This window comes from Elgaria multicarinata, chromosome 14 (assembly GCF_023053635.1).
Source record: "Elgaria multicarinata webbii isolate HBS135686 ecotype San Diego chromosome 14, rElgMul1.1.pri, whole genome shotgun sequence".
Classification (NCBI taxonomy): Eukaryota; Metazoa; Chordata; class Lepidosauria; order Squamata; family Anguidae; genus Elgaria; species Elgaria multicarinata.
In genome coordinates this window covers 12,061,533-12,082,690 of record NC_086184.1, presented here as the reverse complement: position 1 = coordinate 12,082,690, position 21,158 = coordinate 12,061,533, and the positions used below count along the sequence as shown (strand labels likewise).

General features: G+C 46.8%; 1 protein-coding gene across 1 annotated transcript in view; it reads left to right on the top strand.

Annotated features, from left to right (window-relative positions):
* Nucleotides 1-21,158, top strand: part of LONP2 (lon peptidase 2, peroxisomal) — a 55,809-nt gene continuing 34,651 nt past the window's right edge. Inside the window, exons 1-7 of the mRNA XM_063141384.1 lie at nt 1-319; nt 3,417-3,651; nt 5,543-5,674; nt 7,226-7,348; nt 9,284-9,447; nt 10,237-10,331; nt 10,507-10,765. Of these exons, the coding sequence (XP_062997454.1) occupies nt 72-319; nt 3,417-3,651; nt 5,543-5,674; nt 7,226-7,348; nt 9,284-9,447; nt 10,237-10,331; nt 10,507-10,765 (1,256 nt within the window). The 5' untranslated portion in view covers nt 1-71. The remainder of the gene's footprint in view (nt 320-3,416; nt 3,652-5,542; nt 5,675-7,225; nt 7,349-9,283; nt 9,448-10,236; nt 10,332-10,506; nt 10,766-21,158) is intronic.

Here is a 21,158-nt window from a genome sequence, read left to right as displayed (position 1 = left end):
TTGTAAGCGCCGCGCGGACTTCGCCCCGCAGTAGGCCCTGCGCAAGAGCTGAGCCCTGCCGCCTGCCAGCCATGGCTTCCTCGTCGTCCTCGGGCGGCAGCGCCATCCAGATCCCGACCCGCCTGCCGCTGCTGCTGACGCCCGAGGCCGTGCTGCTGCCGGGGTCCACCATGCGCGCCAGCGTCGACTCGCCGCGGAACATGCAGCTGGTGCGGAGCCGGCTGCTGAAGGGCACGTCGCTCAAGAGCACCATCATCGGCGTCATCCCCGACACCTGCGACCCAGCCAGCGACCTCGAGGCGCTGCCGCCACTCCACAGGTCCGCCCCGCCCCGCCGCCGAAGCCATGGCAACCGCCCTCGTCGCCACGGCCAACCGCCCCCCGCCCCTCGCTGTTGTCATGGCGGCTGCCCACCCCGACGCCACGCCCCTCTGGCGTCACGGTGGGGGCCCGCCGGCGTGCCTCTGAAAGCCACGCCCCTCCGTCGCCTTGGCGACAGAGCCCCCTGCTGTCAGACGGAACCCCGCCCCCCGCCCCGTTGCCATGGCCACTGACCCTCGTTTGCTTTGTGGCTTAATAGTTATTACGTTACGTTTTAAAGTATTAATATCTGGATTGAAATGAATACGTGAACAACTAATATATTGTACAATATGAAGAGATGACTAATTACTAATTATTAAATAACTGCTATTATTTAATCCTTGAATTATGGGTATTTAATTATTATTAAAATATTCTTTATTATTTTATATTGTTTAACAATTAACAAACAATTAAATTATTATTGTTTGTTATTTGGTGATTGTTAAATTATTAATATCTGGATTGAAATTAATACGTGAACAACTAATATGTTGTGCAATATGGAGTGATGACTAATTACTAGTTGTTAAACGATTAATATTATTTAATCATTAAATGATTGGTATTTAATCATTATTCTTTTTTATTGTATATTATTTAACAATTAACAAACAAATTATTATTGTTTGTTATTTGGTGACTATTAAATTATTATAATTTAATGATTAATTTGCTATTGATTATTTAATATCCTCCTTATTAATCTAATTTTCCAAAGCAACTTTCCCTCTGTCGTCGTGGCCACCTCCCACTTCTAGCATAGCTCCAACACCACTGTTGTCATGGTAACTGCCCTCTCTCCTGAGCCATGAGGCCACGCCTCCGTTGTCTTGGCAACTGCTTCTCCCTCTCACCTTTCTGCATAACCCTGGGCAGGCGACACACCCTGTTGCCATGGAAATGGTTCCTGCAGTGACACCCTTCCCCATGGACCACTCTTCTGCCTGTCATTGACTCTTGTCAATTTCCTCCTGGGTGGCCCCCTTCCGATGTCATGACAGACACCATCTCCTGCATGGTGGTTCCACAGGCCTTTGTTGCCATGGATAGCTGGTCCCCAGCCTGCTTTAACAAAGCAAGTTTAGTATTTGTGCGCTCTAGGCATCTGTTGTGTTTTTTAATAATTGTCAGCTGGATCAAAGTAATTAATATCCTATTGTTTAAGGATGCGGTGATTTTGAGGATTGTTATTTCAATATTTCTAGAATGTTCAGTAAAAAGCAAACAGAAAAAAGGCTTGCATTGTCTTATGTATATCCATTAAAAACACTTTAAAAAGTCAGTAAAAATACTTCGACAGTCTAATAACTCATTTTTCATAATTTCTCATTGTATCTTAGATGCACCCATTACTAATAAGGCTCTTTTTATAGGTCTCTGGGTCAATATGGTAATAATAATAATAATAATAATAATAATAATATGTTTAAAGTTTGTTGGTCATTGAATAGTATGTCTTACATGGGAGTGTGTAGCACAAAATGGTAAGGTGTTCTACTTCTTGTAATATGCAAAGGCATAACTTTCATTAGTATTGTTTGATTATAAATTTATGGGGATCAGTTAGTTGTTTAAAATGTTTGATTGCTAGGTTTAGAAACTTACTTTTTGGAAATAAGATAACATGGAAAAATAAGTTGGTACATATCCAGGGATGTTAACGCCTCCTTTCGCTATTTCGAGAGTCCAGAAGATGGGGTGTGTGTGTGTTTGTAAATCTAGGCCATGATCCAAAGAAGGGGTGTGTGACTCAATGGAGAACTCATCAAATAAATGGATCATTGCCTGACTCTCTCATTGCTGAAGAGGCAAGTCTCTAGTCAGCTTGCCTTTTCAGCCGGGAAACTGCTGCATTGAAAACAACTAATGAAGCCTCTGACGCATAACATTCTCTCCTGCATCACTTCTTTTGGCTTTTGACCTTAGTCTTCCAAATAGTCAGAATCCTTGTTTTGTCACAAGCCATAACTTGGTGGTAGAGCACACGCTTTGCATGCGAAAAGTCCCGGTTTCAAGCCAGGTAGAGTGAGGGAAAGATTATTTTCTGAATCCCTGTAGAGCTTTTATTTATTTATTTATTTATTACATTTTTAGACCGCCCAATAGCCGAAGCTCTCTGGGCGGTTCACAAATATTAAAACCATCATAAAACAACCAACAGGTTAAAAGCGCAAATACAAAATACAGTATAAAAAGCACAACCAGGATAAAAACCACGCAGCAAAATTGGTATAAAATTAAAATACAGAGTTAAAACAGTAAAATTTAAATTTAAGTTAAAATTAAATGTTAAAATACTGAGAGAATAAAAAGGTCTTCAGCTGGCGACGAAAGGAGTACAGTGTAGGCGCCAGGCGGACCTCTCTGGGGAGCTCATTCCACAACTGGGGTGCCACAGTGGAGAAGGCCCCGCTCCTAGTAGCCACGTGCCTCACTTCCTTTGGCAGGGGCTCATGGAGAACGGCCCCTGTGGATGATCTTAAGGTCCGGGCAGGCACATATGGGAGGAGGCGTTCCTTCAAATAACCTGGCCCCAAGCCGTTTAGGGCTTTAAATGTCAATACCAGCACTTTGAATTGGACCTGGACTGGCAGCCAATGAAGCTGGAAAAGGACTGGCGTAATATGATCTCGCCGGCCAGTCCCTGTTAGTAAACGGGCTGCCCTGTTTTGTACCGGCTGAAGCTTCCGGACCGTTTTCAAAGGCAGCCCCACGTATAACGCTTTAATCCAAACTGCTTCTGACCAGAGCTGCTTCTGGTCAGTGTAGACAAGACTGAGCTAAATGGACCGATGCTCTGACTCTGTGGCCCCGTTCAGACAACATGCTAAACCATGCTGCTAAAGCACAAAATGGTTAATGGAATGTTAACCATTTTGTGGTTAAGCAGCACGGTTTAGTATGAGACAGCTTCCTGTGTTTACCAATGTTAGTCCCGTTTTCTTTGAGCAAAATCCCAAGTGGTAGATATTCAAGTAACTGGTCCCATCAAAATACGTTCTTCCTGTTGTGACGTTGCAGGTAACACAGATCCTCTTGACACTTTTCAGGATCGGCACAGCAGCGCTGGCCGTTCAGGTGGTTGGCAGCAACTGGCCAAGGCCGCATTATACTTTGCTGATCACAGGCCTGTGCAGATTCCAGATCTTGCAGCTGGTGAAAGAGAAGCCCTACCCCGTCGCTGACGTCGAACAATTGGACCGGCTGGAACAATTTACCAACAAATCTGCGTCCGAAGAGGAACTAGGAGAGCTGTCGGAACAGTTCTACAAATACGCAGTGCAGGTTAGGTGGCTTGAAGTAGGAAATGCTTACCTAGGAGGTGGCTTTGGTTTAGAGGAAGGACCCCATAGGAGTAAAGGAGTCCATGCTGTTGCTGTGTGTGTAAAAAGCCCTGGGTTCAGTCTCTGATATCTCCAGTTAAAGGGGTCCTGGGTATCATAAGAACATGAGAAGTACCTTGCTGGATCAGACCGAGGGTCCATCTAGTCCAGCACTCTGTTCACACAGTCGCCAACCATCTGTCGACCTGGTACCAACAAAGCAGGACATGGTGCAACCCTCCCACCCATGTTCCCCAGCAACTGGTGTTTATAGGCTTACTGCTTCAGATACTGGAAGTAGCACATAGCCATCAGGGCTAGTAGCCATTGATGGCCTTCTCCTCCAGGAATTTATCCAGTCCCCTTTTAAAGCCATCCAAATCCTGAGCCCCTGGATGCTTCCAGTCAGAGTCAGCAGTATTCAGCTGGACTGGCCTTTCCCAACCTGGTGTGTGTTGGACTACAATTCACATTATCCCCAAGGAGTGTGACGATTGCAGTCCCACACATCTGGAGGGCACCAGGTTGAGGGAGGCTGGGCGAGGCCGGCCAAGGGTCTTCTGGTTTCTCACCTTCCGGTCACATAATGCCATTCGAATCATGCTTTTGGACAGTTTCATTTGACGGTCTGAAATCTACAGTGAGCCCAAGGTGTGCACACTTCGCCTTCTGCAACCGTCATCAGCGAAAGCTCACCATGCGAGACTGCCTCATAAAATGGAAATGTGAGGCGTGACTGGAGAATTCGGTACAACTTGTCCTTCAGTTCATGTGCGTTGACTTAACCCAGTTCCTTATCCATGAATGAGAGCTAAATGCTCTCATTATCCTGTGCTGAGCATCCCTCCGGGCAGGCGTGTACTTACTGACTTACCTGACAGATGGCCAAAGAGGGTTTGGTCTCTTCATTTTGCTGATCATTCTGGATTCTGTAAGGAGAATGCATAAGCTATTTTAGGATGTGGCTCATATCTGCATGCTGAAACAGCTGCTGCTTGCCCTGGGAGAAAATGGATGTGATGCAAAGCGAAGGAACCGTGAGGGTAATTGCATCAGAAAGGCATTCCAATTGTGCAGCAGAAAACCCCTCTAGCTCCTGAGTCGGCAGCTAACAGACTTCTGGGGCCCAATCCTCTGCGCTTGTACAGGTAGATTTCTGAAGGAGATTTTTGCCTGAAGGCAAATGGTTTTTAAATGACTGAAATTGAGAAAGTGAGCATGAGAGTTTGAGATGGCTTCAGATGGGAGTGAGGGAGACAGGGTGAGGCAAAAGAAACATCAGGCCTGCCTCAGTTGGATTACCCAAGCCCCAGGGTAATTCACATCAACTGCCCTGTGAGGAAGGGGAGGCAAAAGCAGGCCAAGGAAACATCAGGGTCTGCTTCAGTTGGACTGCTCTTCCCCCAGCAGATGAGAGGGGAAGTAGGTCCGTTCCGCCAGCCCTAGAGAGAACCTACCTATTTCCCCCCCTCATCCCTCCTCATCCCCTTTTCCTTGTGTGTTGTGCCATTTTAGATTATAAGCAAAATTTCTGCTCTTGCAGAATGTGTGATTTGTTTTAGCATTGCTTTTATTGTGCTTGTTGTAACCGTGGGTTGAAACGAAGCTTGACTACTACTACTATAAGCCTGCAGGCAGGGACTCTCTTTTTAGCTGATCGACTGCAAGTCTTTTTTGGCTGAGGAGTGGGATAAAAATACTTTAAATCAATAAATAACAAATATTTCCTTTTTATGCTAAGGAGTGGTATCGGTTTCTAGGGCCTAGTGACCCAATGCTAAATTGCTAAGTGAACACTAATGCTAAAAACGTGCTGTACGTTTGTTGGTTTTCCTCCCCTTTCCATGGAGAAGCTGGTTGAGATGCTGGATATGTCGATCCCTGCAGTGGCTAAGCTGAGACGCTTGTTGGACAATCTTCCTAGGGAAGCATTACCGGATATATTAACTTCGATCATCCGCACCAGCAACCAGGAGAAGCTTCAGGTACAGTGTGCTGGCAGGCAGAACAAAGAAAACAGTGCCTCCAAAGTGAGCCATCGGGGTTTATTTCCAAACTAGCAAAAAAGCCCGTCATACGACAGGTGTAGAGGAGCAGTCTGGTGAGGAGGTTAGTGGGTTTTGGCCCCTCTGCTAGGCCGGAAGCTCCTGGCAGTGATCTTTCTCGGAACTTGGAACTTCCCTAGAAGGTCGCAGTTCCGAGAAACGTCACTAGATGGCGCCAGTGGGCAAAAACTATTTCTCGGAACTTGGAACTTCCCTAGAAAGCAGTTCTGAGGAATGTCCCTAGATGGCGCCAGAGGGCAAAAACTATTTCTCAGAACTTGGAACGTCCCTAGAAGGCCACAGTTCCGAGGAATGTCCCTAGATGGCGCCAGAGGGCAAAACCTATAACTGGCTTGGAGGAGCCATCTGGGCTTTTATATATATATAGATTCCACAACTCAAAATGAAAAGAAAAAAAGTAGCACTATGCTGGAACAGATATAATTGCTTCGAGATATTGCCTTAAATCAAAAATATACTGAACTCTTGTAGAATGTAGTGATAAAGTGATGTACTATCCCCTGTTCTTAAAAAAACATACTATCTTCATATTACATTTTGACATGGTACTTTTATTCTAATTTATTTATTTGTTATTTATATCCTGCCTTTTTTCCTCCAAGGAACTCAAGGTGGCTTGCGTGATCCTCCTCCTCTCAATTTTGACCTCCCAACAAGGCCACTCTAGCTGGGACTGATGAGAGTTAAAGTAAAAACAACATCTGGAGGGTGCTAGGTTGGGAGGGCAGATCAATAGGACCTCCCTCCCCTCTACTCCACCGTCCCCCCCCCAAGAGTGGAAAGAGAGGTCTGTCCTCAGACAGGGATCAAACTTCAGTATATCCCTTCCAGGTGTTGCAGAAACCTCCTCTGCTGTTTTGTCTCTGATGCTGGAACTCAGAGAGCGGGGCAAGAGGCATGCTGGAGAATTTGCTGGGAGAGGATTCTCCGAGACCCCAGGCACGCGGCGGCAGATGGAGTAAATTTAATTTGTAAACTAGGGTGACCATTTGAAAAGGAGGACAGGGCTCCTGTCCTGTATCTTTAACAGTTGTAGAGAAAAGGGATTTTCAGCAGGTGTCATTTGTATGCATGTAGCACCTGGTGAAATTCCCTCTTCATCGCAACAGTTGAAGCTGCAGGTGCCATCCTCTCTTTTGTATCTGGTCAAGAGGGCAGGACTCCTGCAGCTTTAACTGTTTTGATGAAGACAACATTTCACCAGGTGCTACATGCATTCAAATGACACTTGCTGGAATTCCCTTTTCTATACAACTTTAAAGATACAGGAGCCCTGTCCTCCTTTTCATATGGTCACCATGTAACCCGCTTTTCAAAAGAACACGGCCCGGGAGTGAAACAGAACCACAAACTCCTCCTATCCTGCCAATGTGAGCTGGTCAGGGCTTTGGCTGAGGTAGTTTGTCCGCCTTCATATCTCTTGTCCATGCCTGTTAGGATTGCACTATTAATTTTGCGCTTTTCTGTTAGATTTTAGATGCCGTTGGCTTGGAGGACCGGTTCAAGATGACCATCCCCTTGCTTGTTAGGCAGATTGAAGGCTTGAAACTCCTTCAGAAAACCAGGAAGCCCAAGCAGGACGATGACAAAAGGGTATTTATAACATAAATGGTTTAATTTAAAGACAAAATGAACAGAAAGGTTTTAATATATGGCTTGCGTAATGTAATTATGTCACAAGACTGAAGAGGGATTTTTTTTAATAGCCTCTTATGATTTTAGCAGCAGTGGCAGACCATTCATTAACTCAATTTAAAAATAAACTGGGGAAAGGCCATGGCTCAGCGGTAGAGCACGTGGTTTTCATGCAGAAGGCCTCAGGTGCAATGCCTGGTATCTCCAGGTAAGGCTGGGAAAGGCCCCTACCTTGGAGGACCGCTGCCTGTCAGTGTGTAGAATGCTGGGCTAGATGGACCAATGTTCTGATTCAATATAAGGCAGCTTCCTATGATTCTAAGGCAGCTGTTTTTTCCTCATCTAATGTTAAGAACATCAGAAGAGCCTGGCTGGTTCACTACAGCCATTTAGTCCAGCGTTCTGTTCACACGTAGCCTCGTGTGGCGCAGAGCGGTAAAGCAGCAGTTTCTGCAGCCGAAACTCTCCCCACGGCCTGAGTTTGATCCCAGCGGAAGCTGGTTTCAGGCAGCCGGCTTGGGTCGACTCAGCCTTCCATCCTTCCGAGGTCGGTAAAATGAGTACCCAGCTAGCTGGGGGAAAGGGAATAATGGCCGGGGAAGGCAACGGCAAACCACCCCGCTATAAGGCCTGCCAAGAAAAGGTCAGTGAAAGCTGGCGTCCCTCCAAGAGTCAGCAATGACTCAGTGCTTGCACGAGAGGTTCCTTTCCTTTCCTTCCTTCTGTTCACACAGTAACCCAACTAGATGCCTACAGGAAACCCACAAGCAGGACATGAGTGCAACAGCGCCCTCCCACCCATGTTCCCCAGCAACTGGAGTACATACACATACTGCCTTTGACACTAGAGATAGCACTCAACCATCAGGGCTAGTAGCTATTGATAGCCTTCTCCTCCAGGAATTTTAAAGCCATCCAAATTGGGGGCCGCCACTACATTTTCTGGAAGTGAATTCCATAGTTAAACTATGTGCTGTGTCCTGGATCTCCCGCCATCAGCTTCATGGGATGACCCCGGGATCTAGTATTTTGAGAGAGGGAGAAAAATGTCTTGCTATTCACTTAATGGCATTGGATGACTACTGTAAAATGCTTATTTTGCGTATGTTAAAATTAGAGGTAGCTGTAAAACGACCTCCCCCAAACTGCATGTTTTGCACTACAGCTGCCGTCAAACCCAGCTCTCATGGCCAATGGCCAGGGATGATGGAAACTGTAGTCCAAAGCCGCTGGAGAGTTCCATATTGGTGAACGTTGATCTAAGCCAACCTTCCCCAACCTGATGCCCTCCAGATGTGTTAGACTACACTGTCCAGCATATGTTGGCTGGGGGATGCTGGGAGTTTTAGCCTGACACATCTGGAGGGCATCAGATTTGGGAAAGCTGTTGTAAAGAATATAAGAACATTGACGTTCTCTTCTTCTGGGGCAAACTTGGCCTCTTTTTACCCAGGGCTTGAATGCCTGTTACAGTACATGATCTGCTGAGTTTACTTATGGAAACTTACTTTTGAATAGATTGGAATCAGGGAAACAGTCTTAGTTTCAGTTTTATATGTTCTCCCGATGTTTATTGTAGGATATAGTTTTTAGAAGGATCCATTTAAGCAAACCAGACTTCATAAGCCAAGAACAAACCATGGTTTTCGGAGCTGGTTAACAAATCATGGTTTGCGGGGGTGGGTTCACACACAAGGAAAAGTCAGATTTCAACAAATCTGTTTAATGTTATGTGCGAACCAGACCAGTGTCTTAGGGTTTCTAGTATTTGCATTTGACAACAAGTCATTATTAGCTGGTTTTGAATTCATTTGGCACCTGGTTGCTTGCTGCAGTAGGCACACTATCACCCATGCAAACCTGCTGCTATTGTTGTGCCTTTCAACTTCTTAGGTGGTAGCTATACGCCCGATTCGAAGGATCACTCACATTCCAGGCTCGGCTGAAGATGATGAAGAGGATGAAGACCATGATGACATTGTTATCCTTGAAAAGAAAATCCGAGCCTCCAGTATGCCTGAGCAGGCTTTAAAAGTTTGTGTAAAAGAGGTAAAGAGGTAAGCTATTTAGCTTCCTAAGTTGTGAGGTTTTAAAATCCTTTAAAAAAAAAATCAGTCTTTTACATTGGAGCTCCTGTCTGGCTTCCCATATGCCTGTGTTCAGAAACACCACATTTCCTGTACTTTTAGTGGGTTGTTTGTATAAAAGGGGGATCTAGATAAGGTCCCTGGATAAAGACCTACTTGGGGCAAAACCTGGGGTATGATATGAATGGGGGGAAAGTAAGTTTGAAGTGAGTAAAAGATGACACGGGAAATCTTGAAACCCCTCATTTCCTTCTTGTTATAAGAGTTCTTGAAGCCAAGAACTACTCCATAACTTTCTCATGGCATCTCTTACTGTGCCCCTGGTTTCATGAAGTTGGTCCTTGCTTCTGTTTTTTAACACTGTGGTTTCGCATGTATTACATGGGATTTCTAAATACAAGAACTGTGTTTGTGGGAAGAGTGGGAAGTTTTGTTGTTTATTACATTTCTATCCAGCTTTCAATAAAACACAAGAGAGTATACAGTTGTTCCCAAGAGGTCTCCCGTCCAGGTACTTACCAGAATCAGACCCTGCTTAACTTTTAAGAAGATCGCTGCATCAGGGGCCCTCTGTCTATAGCTGTTATTGAAGCTTGTACCACAATCCTAAACATTTAGCTCAATATGATATCAGTTTGATGTAGCAAGTGAGTATATCAATTGTTATGATGTTGTACCATTAGTGCTCTTCAGTTCTGTGCAGATATATGTGACGTTTTGGACTGGGCTGTTAGTGGTCAGCTTTATCTGTCCTTCCAGGTTAAAGAAGATGCCTCATTCGATGCCAGAATACGCCTTAACCCGAAATTATTTGGAACTGATGGTGGAACTGCCGTGGAGCAAAAGTACAAAAGGTAAAGGGAACCTTGCATGTTTTCATAGGCTGGGATTGGCAGCGGTGGGGAAAATTTAGGGGAATCCTGCACTTAAATATTGGCGGAGTTACCAGGGTTACAAATCCTCGTTGTTATTTGAAGCGCAGAAATGCTTTAGCTTGGTATTTAAGAACGCTGAATGTTTGGTCAACAGATCGCCTGGATATACGTGCGGCAAGAATTCTTCTGGACAATGACCATTATGCTATGGAGAAACTGAAGAAGAGAGTGTTGGAGTATTTGGCCGTCAGACAACTGAAGAACAACTTGAAGGGCCCCATCCTTTGCTTTGTGGGCCCTCCTGGAGTCGGAAAAACGAGTGTGGGGAGATCGGTGGCGAAGACTTTGGGTCGTGAGTTCCATCGGATTGCCTTGGGCGGAGTGTGCGACCAGTCTGACATCCGAGGGCACAGGTAACTTGACTTTCCCGTTTCGTAACTGATTTACAAATGGCGCAAGAGCATTTGACTTGTGGTTTCCTCCAGCTACTCTACCTTCACAAATGTGTTGGATTCCCAGTGGAGAAAGGCAAGCTGCAATTCATACACATACGGTGTGTTTTTTTGACCTGGAGAGCAATCTCCATAACAGAGAAAAACTAACACACAGCAGCATTAAATGATTTTACAGATTGTCTTTATTTACAGTGCAATCCCATGCAATTTGACTAGAAAGTCCGTCCCATTGACTTCAGTGGCGCTTACTCCCTTGTAAGCATGTTTAGTGTAGCAGTCAGTGGCTTTCCCATTGTTTATGTCCATTATGTAGTTGCACAGCGGTGTCTAGACAATGAACCTGTTGTATCGACTTAGGATGGTTTAGGCTCAGGATGATTGGTGGGTTGAAAGTTCTTAAAGTCCTGGTGGAATTTCTCCAGGGCCTTCTATTCATGTCAGTGTCATAAACGTGTCATCGGTGTTTCTCACTTAGAGGCCTGGCTTTTGGGGAAAGGAGCTGAGACAGTGTGGTTCTAAATCAGCTATGGAATTGTTGGCATGTTGTGGAATCATATAAGTTGTATGACCATCTGGAGGAACCCATGCAGAATTCTTCCTGGAATAGTGAGAAGATGTTTGTGTGTCAGTGCGCTATCAAGTGGTATACTGGGACGGCTGCAGTTGTGTTATGGTGCATTGATTATTATCATGGTGGAAATATTCCTTGTGTCGCGGACAGCAGGGGGAAAAAAGGCTCTCAGTTACCCAACAATTGTGCCATCCATGTGGATTTTGGTGGAGCAGAAGGGTAGTCCCCGTGAAAAAATAGTCCCTTCTGTCCAACTCAGTGTAAGTGTATGGCTGGGCAGATTCACAGTGTTATTGGGTGTATTCAGGTTGTTCCTGCTGTGGTCAATTGAGGTATGCAGTAGAATCATAGAATCATAAAATAGTAGAGTTGGAAGAAGCCTATAAGGCCATTGAGTCCAACCCCCCACTCAACGCAGGAATCCACCCTAAAGCATACCTGACAGATGGTTGTCCAGCTGCCTCTTGAAGGCCTCTAGTGTGGGAGAGTCCACAACCTCCTTAGATAACTGGTTCCATTGTCATACTGCTCTAATAGTCAGGAAGTTTTTCCTGATGTCCAGCCGGAATCTGGCTTCCTGTAACTTGAGCCCGTTATTCTGTGTCCTGCACTCTGGGAGGATCGAGAAGAGATCCTGGCCCTCCTCTGTGTGACAACCTTTTATAGTAGTTTAGGACAGGGGTGGGCAGAGGTAGATCTTGACTCCCAGATGCCACTGCCAGCATGGCCAGTAGTCAGTTAGGAAATCTACTTTCTGTCCACCCCTTGTTTAGATAGTTTGGTTTCTTTGTTCCTTCTTTGGAACAGAAAATTGTGTATAATAGGCTACTTGCACAGGATTATGTTGTTAATGTTCTTCTTATTTGTAGCCGTGGAGAGCCATCAGAGACTGAATTTAGATTAAACTTAGCACAAATGACATTGCGCTGCCTGAAATCAGGTTCCAAAGTACGCACATAAAGCAAATACAACTAAAATTGTGTTTGTGCAACTGATTGCACTTTACATTTGCACAACCATTGGGTCATTATGTTTGTGCAACTGCCTGTAGTAACAGTGTTGAAATGGTTTGTAGTAGTGCCAGTAGCGGTGGAATACACTGTCTGAATATTGTGGTGAGGGTGGCAAGAAAGATCAGCCAAAAAGAAGTAGGAAAAAGCAGGAAAAGAGGCATTGAAGAAGGAAAAACAGTAGCAGGAAGTTGAGCAAGTTGTGAGAACCGCAAGTTGTATTCTCTGTTGGAATGGGTTGCACCAAACGAGGAAAAGTTTTAAGGTTTTGCTGAAGTTGGCGCATTGAGATTTATGTTCCTGGAAACAGGTTGGAAAAGTGTAAATCAGTCTGTGTACTTCCTGTGAAGTCATATATGGAGGCCTGTTAAGAGGAGGCAAATGTCTGAATTGAGTAGACGTGGTGTCTTGGGAAAGGAAGTCCCTGTTTATGGAACAGGAAAAGGCAACTTTAGCCAAGTGAGGGAAGGGTGTTCGTCCTTCCACTTGCAAAGAGGCTGTTCTGCTTACCTTTTGTGCGGTTTTAGCTTGTGATGCTTGCCATGACCTGGCCAGCCGACTCCTTTTCATGCTTTTCTCTGTCAAGGCATTGGGACATAACTACAGATGACTGTAAATCAGTCTGTTTCTGATTTTGTTGGAATGTTTCGACTGCTTCCGTTAGCTTTTATAACTGCAGTAATAAAATAGCCAGTGTTATGCCCGAACAAGGTAGAGCAATGTGTGTTCAGGGGGCATAGGGGTGGGTGTGTTGGCCTTCCCCCCTAAGTACCCAATCTTCCTGTGTTGAGTGGAGCTTCTAGTTGTATTCACTTGACCGGGAGCAGAAGCATCTGCCCAGTCAGCAACCCTCCCCATGGGTGGAGGCTTCTTCTTGTGTTCTGACTAATGCAAGAAGGCACGTTTAGCCTGGAGAAGAGAAGATTGAGGGGAGACATGAGAGCACTCTTCAAAGACTTGAAAGGTTGTCACACAGAGGAGGGCCAGGATCTCTTCTCGACCCTCCCAGAGTGCAGGACACGGAATAACGGGCTCAAGTTACAAGAAGCCAGATTCTGGCTGGACGTCAGGAAAAACTTCCTGACCGTTAGAGCAGTACGATAATGGAACCAGTTACCTAGGGAGGTGGTGGGCTCTCCCACACTAGAGGCATTCAGGACAGCCATCTGTCAGGGGTGCTTTAGGGTGGATTCCTGCATTGAGTGGGGGGTTGGACTCAATGGCCTTATAGGCCCCTTCCAACTCTACTGTTCTATGATTCTAAGTAATAGCCCCCTTCAGTTCTCCCTGCTTAACAGGGAAGGTCAAAGACTGAAAGTGTGGGTCTGCCTTCTATGGGGATGTTGGGCGTCAGGCCACCATGCATGGCCCCATGGCCCTTTTGTAGCCTTTACACACATTACTAATACCTGAACAGGGCTAATCCAGTCTTTTCTTACTACCTGAAGCCTTCTGTTGTCTCTCTGTATGTGTGATGGGATGCACATCACCTCCAGCGCTTTGTGAACATTGTGAAATGTACTTTGCCATTCCTACATCCATATAACCAGCCTTCCCCAACCTGATTTCCTTCAGATGTGTTGGGCTACAATGCCCATAATTCTCAGCCAATGGCCATGCCAGCTGGGTATTATGGGTGTTGCAGTCCAACGCATCTGGAGGCCACTAGGTTGGGGCAGGCTGATAGACACAATATTCCTGGCATGCTAAATATGGGAGCAGCTACAAGGCCGACCTCAAGGAGCTTATTTGCCTTTGTTCTGTACATCGCCATGTGCTAGAACTAGATACTGCGGAACCACGTGGAGCATTACTGCGGGGTTAAAGCAGATAAACCTGGTGCCACATCCCTTAGCTGATGATTATGCTTTTCAGAAGCAGTGACGGCATGTTGCTGTTCACATGGGAACCACTAGAGGTTGTTAAATGCTTTACGTTTAGGAAGCTTACGGAGACGTTGCTTGGACTCCAGTATAAAGTCTGCTAGTTTCAGAAGCTTGCAATAGTTCTGGAAGATCCTGGAGCAATAGAGAGAACGCGCGCACACCGTGTGCACAAGGCCTTGTGTCCCTTGCTGGGGTTTCTCATTCCTTCCTCCCCACCCCTGGCATCTCCCTGGGTTTCATCGAAGCCAGCTTTTGAAATTCCCTTCAGCTTTAAGAGCAGCATGTCAGGTAAAACACAGGGTTGCTGTTTGCTGCTGCATTTTGGCGGGGCGTTGGCAGCAAAGAAGGGCCTCGTAAGCTTTAAGACAAAGCAAAACAGGCCCTCTTTTGCCTTTACAGTGCTAACATTTGGCAAACTTATCGGGGTGTGTTTTCTTTTTTTGCTTCCGTTGCAGCAAATTCAGCAGCGTAGAGGTGCAGGGTGCCTCTCCAATTACCTTTGGATTTTGTCCTGATGCTATCGTAGCATTCGGATGTCTAAGTGTGGGTAGCAAAACCAAGCAACCCCCTTTAACCCACCCCACCGTTACTGCTTCTGTTGTGTGTGTCCCTCCTGTGCAAAGCCAGCAACTAGGAGGACACATCCACTAGTTTTTGTGCTTTAAGTTGCCAGCAATATGCCGGTGCGGTGTAGTGGATAGGCAAGGCCCCTCCCGCAGAGGCCAGGAAATGTTCCTCCACATCACAGCGGTGCTATTCCAGCTGCCTCTCCCAGCTGTTTAAAGCCCGGAGGAGAAGCTCAGAAACCCCCAGCTTGCAGCGTGGTCGCAGGAACGATGGTGCCACGTTACAGCTGCCGCCCACATGTGTGAATGCTCCCTTTCCTAACTTGAAAGGGCTGCTGGCCCTTTTAAAGCCAAGCGTGAGTGGGGCCGGCGGTGGGGAGGAGATGGCTCTCAGAAGACCAGGTTGTTGTTACTTGCAGGGGGTCCAGACGGCCCTTGCGACTCACAAGGAGCAAGCGGTCTTTTTGATCCCTGACCGCATTTGCGCCTCACTGTGTGTTGTCGCTTTCTCTTTTCCCCTTGCCATTTGGTGCAGAACTGCTTGGATCTTTATGGAGTTGGCATTTTCAGTGTGTGTCTGCACATGTGCGTGTCTCCTTGTGGCTCCTGGAGAGGAAGACTGCACTCTCATAGGGTCATCACACCTTCCCGTTTTCCCTCGAACTATCCCATAGCAGAAGAAACCTGTGGTTGTGGTTGTTCTGCTCCATCACGCACCCGGCAGGGCTGGGGCGGGCTCCGCGGCACTGTCATGGGCACGATGAACAAAACCATTGGAAGAATTGCAGGGGAAGAGGGAGCGAGCGAGGGAGACGCAAGAGCGAGCGAAGCCTTGGGCAAAGTCTCCCACGCACGCTGTCAATCGAGGCGGGGGGTGCACAGGTGGGGGTGAATCTTGGCCTCTTTCCAGAGCCCTCGATGCCAACAGGGTGCCAGCCTGCCCTGCCAGACTTGTGAGAAGTTTGACCTCGTGCTGTTCCTCACACGATCCTCTTCGAAGGAGAGCAGATCTAGGACTGGGAAGGGGAGGAGAGGGGTGGGGAGAGGGGGTGGTGGTGAATCATGGCCTCTCTCCAGAGCCCTCGATGCCAACAGGGTGCCAGCCTGCCCTGCCAGACTTGCGAGAAGTTTGACCTCGTGCTGTTCCTCACACGATCCTCTTCGAAGGAGAGCAGATCTAGGACTGGGAAGGGGAGGAGAGGGAGGGGGGAGAGGGGGTGGTGGTGAATCATGGCCTCTCTCCAGAGCCCTCGATGCCAACAGGGTGCCAGCCTGCCCCGCCAGACTTGCGAGAAGTTTGACCTCGTGCTGTTCCTCACACGATCCTCTTCGAAGGAGAGCAGATCTAGGACTGGGAAGGGGAGGAGAGGGAAGGGGGAGATGTGAGCACAACCTCCCCTGTTCAGAACTGGGGCAAGCAGCGGTGGCTCGGCCCAGGCGTGTTCACTTGGGGGCTGCCGAGGGAGGCGGCCGGTCGGCTCTGCCCCGCGTCACCCTTCTGCGCCCCCAGTGGCCTCTTGAGGTATACTGTATTTCTTCGATTCTAAGACGCACTTTTCCCCCTAAATTAACAGCTCTAAAAATGGACTGCGTCTTAGAATCGATGGCGTCTTAGAATCGAAGCAATACGGTAAGAGGAAAAGAGGAAGCTCCTACAGCAGCCTCGAGCCATGCGAGCGAGGAGGAGCTGGTTGGGTAAGCACCTGGTTTTTTGTTAGGCAAATTTATTAGTAAGTCCCATCGATTTCCATGGGACTTACTCGCGTGTCGTCGTCCCCTGGTGCACAGACAAGTAAAGAGCGGGACTGGAGAGTTAAGTTTACTCTTTGTTTCAACGCCCCCCCTTCTTCCCGCGCAAACGGCAGTTTCTTCTCTCGCAGAGGGAAAAAAGAAAAGGACACAACCATTAGAAGAAAGCGCGGAGGGGGGGAGGAGGTTGGCTGGGCAGCGAGGGAAGTATTTCTTTGATTCTAAAATGCCCTTTTTTCCCCAAATTAACATCTCTAAAAATGGGGTGCGCCTCAGAATCGATGGCGTCTTAGAATCGAAGAAATACGGTAATAAGAATCGCTCTTTCTGCATTCCTTTTTTCTTCGGGGTTTTTTTTTTTTTTTTTTTTGGCTTTTCAAGCGCAATCACGGCAGGGCACATTGGAGTTCTTCACCATGAATGCAAATTTTAGGGCAAGCGTCATGTGAGCCGATTGCATTGAACTCACTGGGGTTGCGGAGCATAACGCTGGTGTGATGAAGCCCTCAGTGGCAGCATCAACAAGGAAGCACGTGGTCTTCGTGGCACGGTGGTGCAGGACGGTGCTTTGAGAGTGCCGTCTCACGTGATATCCAGATTCTGGAAGCAGGGAGCGCCCAGTACTTGCCATGTAAGGGCCGCTCTTGTGCTCAGTCTTTGGCCTGCATGTGAATCCGCCTCCCATTAGGGCCCTCAGGATTCACTACCGGTTTCCGTTCCACAAATCAAGTTCGCCATCTCACGCAGAGCCCAAATGGACACTTTCCAACTGCCCTTTGCCTTCGCTGGGCAGCTGCTCCCCTGTGTGCGAAAACTTTGTCCCAGTTCATTGGAAGAATAGAGCAGGAGACAGCTTTGGAATCTCCAAGGAATACCCTGAGGACAAATTCTGACTGGGGATGAGAGCCATTGACTTTGGGGATCACCTTATTTGGAAAAGAGAAAGTGAAATCTGCATAGGGTTAAAATATAAATGGACCCTGCTGTTGTACCAATAAGAAGAGTCCTTTTTGTGTTCTCTCTCTATTTTTTAGCATGTTTTCTTTATGAACACCGGACAAGATCCGGTTTCTCTTCACCCCACGTAGAACTCCCTTCCACTGCACTACGAATCAGACTTTTACAAACGTGATTATTGTGCTACCTCCAGTATCCGAGGCAGTAAGCCTGTGTGCACCAGTGGCTGGGGAACATGGGTGGGAGGGTGCTATTGCACCATGTCCTTTGTTGGTCCCTGGCCGACGGCTGGTTGGCCACTGTGTGAACAGAGTGCTGGACTAGATGGACCCTTGGTCTGATCCAGCATCAGGGCTCTTCTTACTTTATTTATTTATTTATTTATTTATTTATTACGTTTATATACCGCCCATAGCCAAAGCTCTCTGGGTGGTTTACAAAAGTTAAAAACAGTGAACATTAAAAACAAATATACAAAATTTAAAACCGTCAACAGCATAAAAAGAACAATATCTTTTTAAAACAACTCTTCTGGAATCAGTTAAAAACAAACAAACTCAGCACAGGCTGTTAACTGCCTAGGAGGAGAGAAAAGTCTTGACCTGGCGCCGAAAAGATAACGATGTTGGTGCCAGGTGAGCCTTGTCGGGGAGATCATTCCACACTAGAGGCATTCAAAAGGCAGCTGAACAACCATCTGTCAGGTACACTTTAGGGTGGATTCCTGCACTGAGCGGGGGGTTGGACTCGATGGCCTTATAGGCCCCTTCCAACGCTACTATTCTATGATTTTATGATAATTGGGGGGCCACCACTGAGAAGGCCCTCTCCCTTGTTGCCATCCTCCAAGCTTCCCTCGGAGTAGGCACCCAGAGGAGGACCTTAGATGTTGAGTGTAGTATACGGGTAGGTTCATGTCAGGAGAGGCGGGAGACTTGTCCTTATATTCTTATTTTATTCTGCCCTTGCTCTAAGGACCTCAGAGTTTTGTACATGGTGTTAACTCCCCCTTTTCCAGTTGTTACTCCTCACAATGACCTTGTGAGATAATTCACACACAGAGAGAGAGAGAGGCTCAAGTTGAGTTTTATGGTTTAGTGGGACTTTGAACCCAAGTCTCCCTGATCAAAGTCCAATAAGATCTACACTGCCTTACTCTGATTTCTTGGGAATGCAGCCGACTCACTCCTAAGCACTTTGAAGTCCCATGGATTCTTTTTTCCCTGTGGGACAGATTTAAGGGGAGTAAGATCCCTTTGAAATTGCACAAGCTAAATATGATCTGCAATTGACATCCGGTTGGCTCATAGGAACCTAGGAAGCTGCCTTATATGGAGTTGGGCGCTTTAGGCCAGTATCGTCATCCCTGATTGGCAGCCAATCTCCAGGGTTTCAGGGCTGGCTAGCCCAGCCTAGAGATGCAGGGGATCAAATCTGGGACTTTTTGCATACAGAGCACTGAGCTGCAGCCCTTCCCGGCCCACTGTCCCCCCCCCCCCCCGTGCCCTTCTCTATAAATCCTTTTAGCCGTACCCACACTTTTAACAAAGGGCTGTGGGAGGAAAGGGGAAATTGCCAGAGAATGCCGGTTTCTGGCAATATCCTCTTCCTCTCCTCTCTTTCTCTCTTTTCTTTCCCATTTGCTGGTTTCTCGTTCGTTCCATTTCGGCCACAGATGAACTTCCAGAGGGGTAGTGGTGTTTGTGTTTTCGCTGCTTTCTGGCACCTTAAAAATAAAAGAATGTAAACAGCAGGGGTCAAATTGCAATGAAGGTTGTACTTAACTGCGTTTCAGTGTCATTTAACCCCACTGTTTGTATCCCACCACCCCAATAGGTTTATGTTTGTATACATGCCCATCGCTGGTAACGCTTCATGCTTCCGATGGAAGTTTATGCCGTTGCAAACCCCTGAAGGCCAAGCCTTGGTTTAGCCATGACGTCTGAACCAAACCAGCGTGGTTCTCAAGTAACTTTAATGTGGCTAGTATGGTGCCAGTCTTCATCATTAGGATAATCACATGCTTATATATACATATATCTTGTTGCTGCTCTCCACTAATGGTAGATTTCTGGTATCGTTTCATCACTGGCTCCTTGGTTCTAATTTTTTGTCATTAGCATTATTGAGTTCAAAGGAATTTTTGTCCCTGGTAAAGAAGCAGAAAGTGTAAATGATTTTGCTTGGAGCTTAGAAAGTTTCTCACATTTTATTCTTTTCAACCGTAGAAGCTTATTAAATCCCCCCCCCTATTTATTCTGGAGAGACAGTGGAAATTTAAGAGCCTGGATACATTCTGGATGAACTGTTTATTTTATTTTTTTAGCTGGGAATAGGACCAACATAAAGATTCCAAGCAGAAGAGATTTTGTGGTTGTAAACAGCAGAGCCCATTATGGCCGGCAGAAAGAAATCGAATTCCTTTTTTCCCTGACAATGTGTTCAGCACTGAAAACTGTGCAATGCTAGAAAATGCTTCCAGCCAGTAGCCTGCAAATCTGGCTATAGAGTAGACTGCTCTGATGATATGGAATCTTCACAAACGTCATGGCCAGTGGGAAAGGATGGATCGTAGGACACTATCAAACGGGGCAGCTGCTTTAGGGAAACCCTCCTCTCCTATTGGGGGAGAGGAGGGAGACCTTTTCATGTCACATTGAGCTTTAGAGCAGGCAGAAGCAGTAAGAAAGAATCGAGCTCAGAGAGAGAGAGAGTCCCTCCCACCTTATTGGAGATGGCTGGCAGTCCACTTTACAGGGTTGAAAGAAAGGATAGGCTGGCTTGCCTTGCCTGCTGACCGAGGAAGCTGGGGAGAGAGAAATGCCCTGGTTGATAGAGCTCATGTCATCCATGTACTGATGACATTTGCTTAGCCTAAACCTCTGAATGCCCATTCCTAGTGGTTTCATGTAGACGTTAAAAAGCCTGGCAGACAGGCTTCAACCTCTTCCATGCAGTTGCATCGGAGGGCATCAGCCCAGGGTGAATCTAAACCAAGGTTAGTGGTTTAAACCAAAGTTAGTGCCGCTAACCACGCTGCATAACATGGTTAGTGAGGCCGGCCACAGTGTGGTTAGCAGAGGCACCTTGGCCAGGTCTACACTAAGCAGGATGTGACACTTTGAAAACAGATTGAAAACTGTATAGGGTGTGTGTCCTGGGCCCCAACAGTGGTCAATACCGTTATAAACTGTTTTAAAGCAGTAGTGTAGATCCTGCCCTGGTTAAGAAAAATGTAAAGCAGCAGTTTCTGCAGCTGAAACTCTCCCCACGGCCTGAGTTCGATCCCAGCGGAAGCTGGTTTCAGGCAGCCGGCTCAGGTCGACTCAGCCTTCCATCCTCCCGAGGTCAATAAAATGAGTACCCAGTTAGCTGGGGGAAAGGTAATAACAGCCGGGGAAGGCAACGGCAAACCACCCCGCTGTAAGGCCTGCCAAGAACGGTTAACGGTGTCATCTGAATGGGGCTACCAATGATCTTATTCATGTGTCTGATCAAGCGGTCATTTTGTTTTTATCAGGTGCTTTGAAATGTGCCTCTCTGGATCTGCCTCTTTAGGTAAATATCTAACTCTGGTTCTCCAGCATGGTGATCATGGACACCTTACCTCTC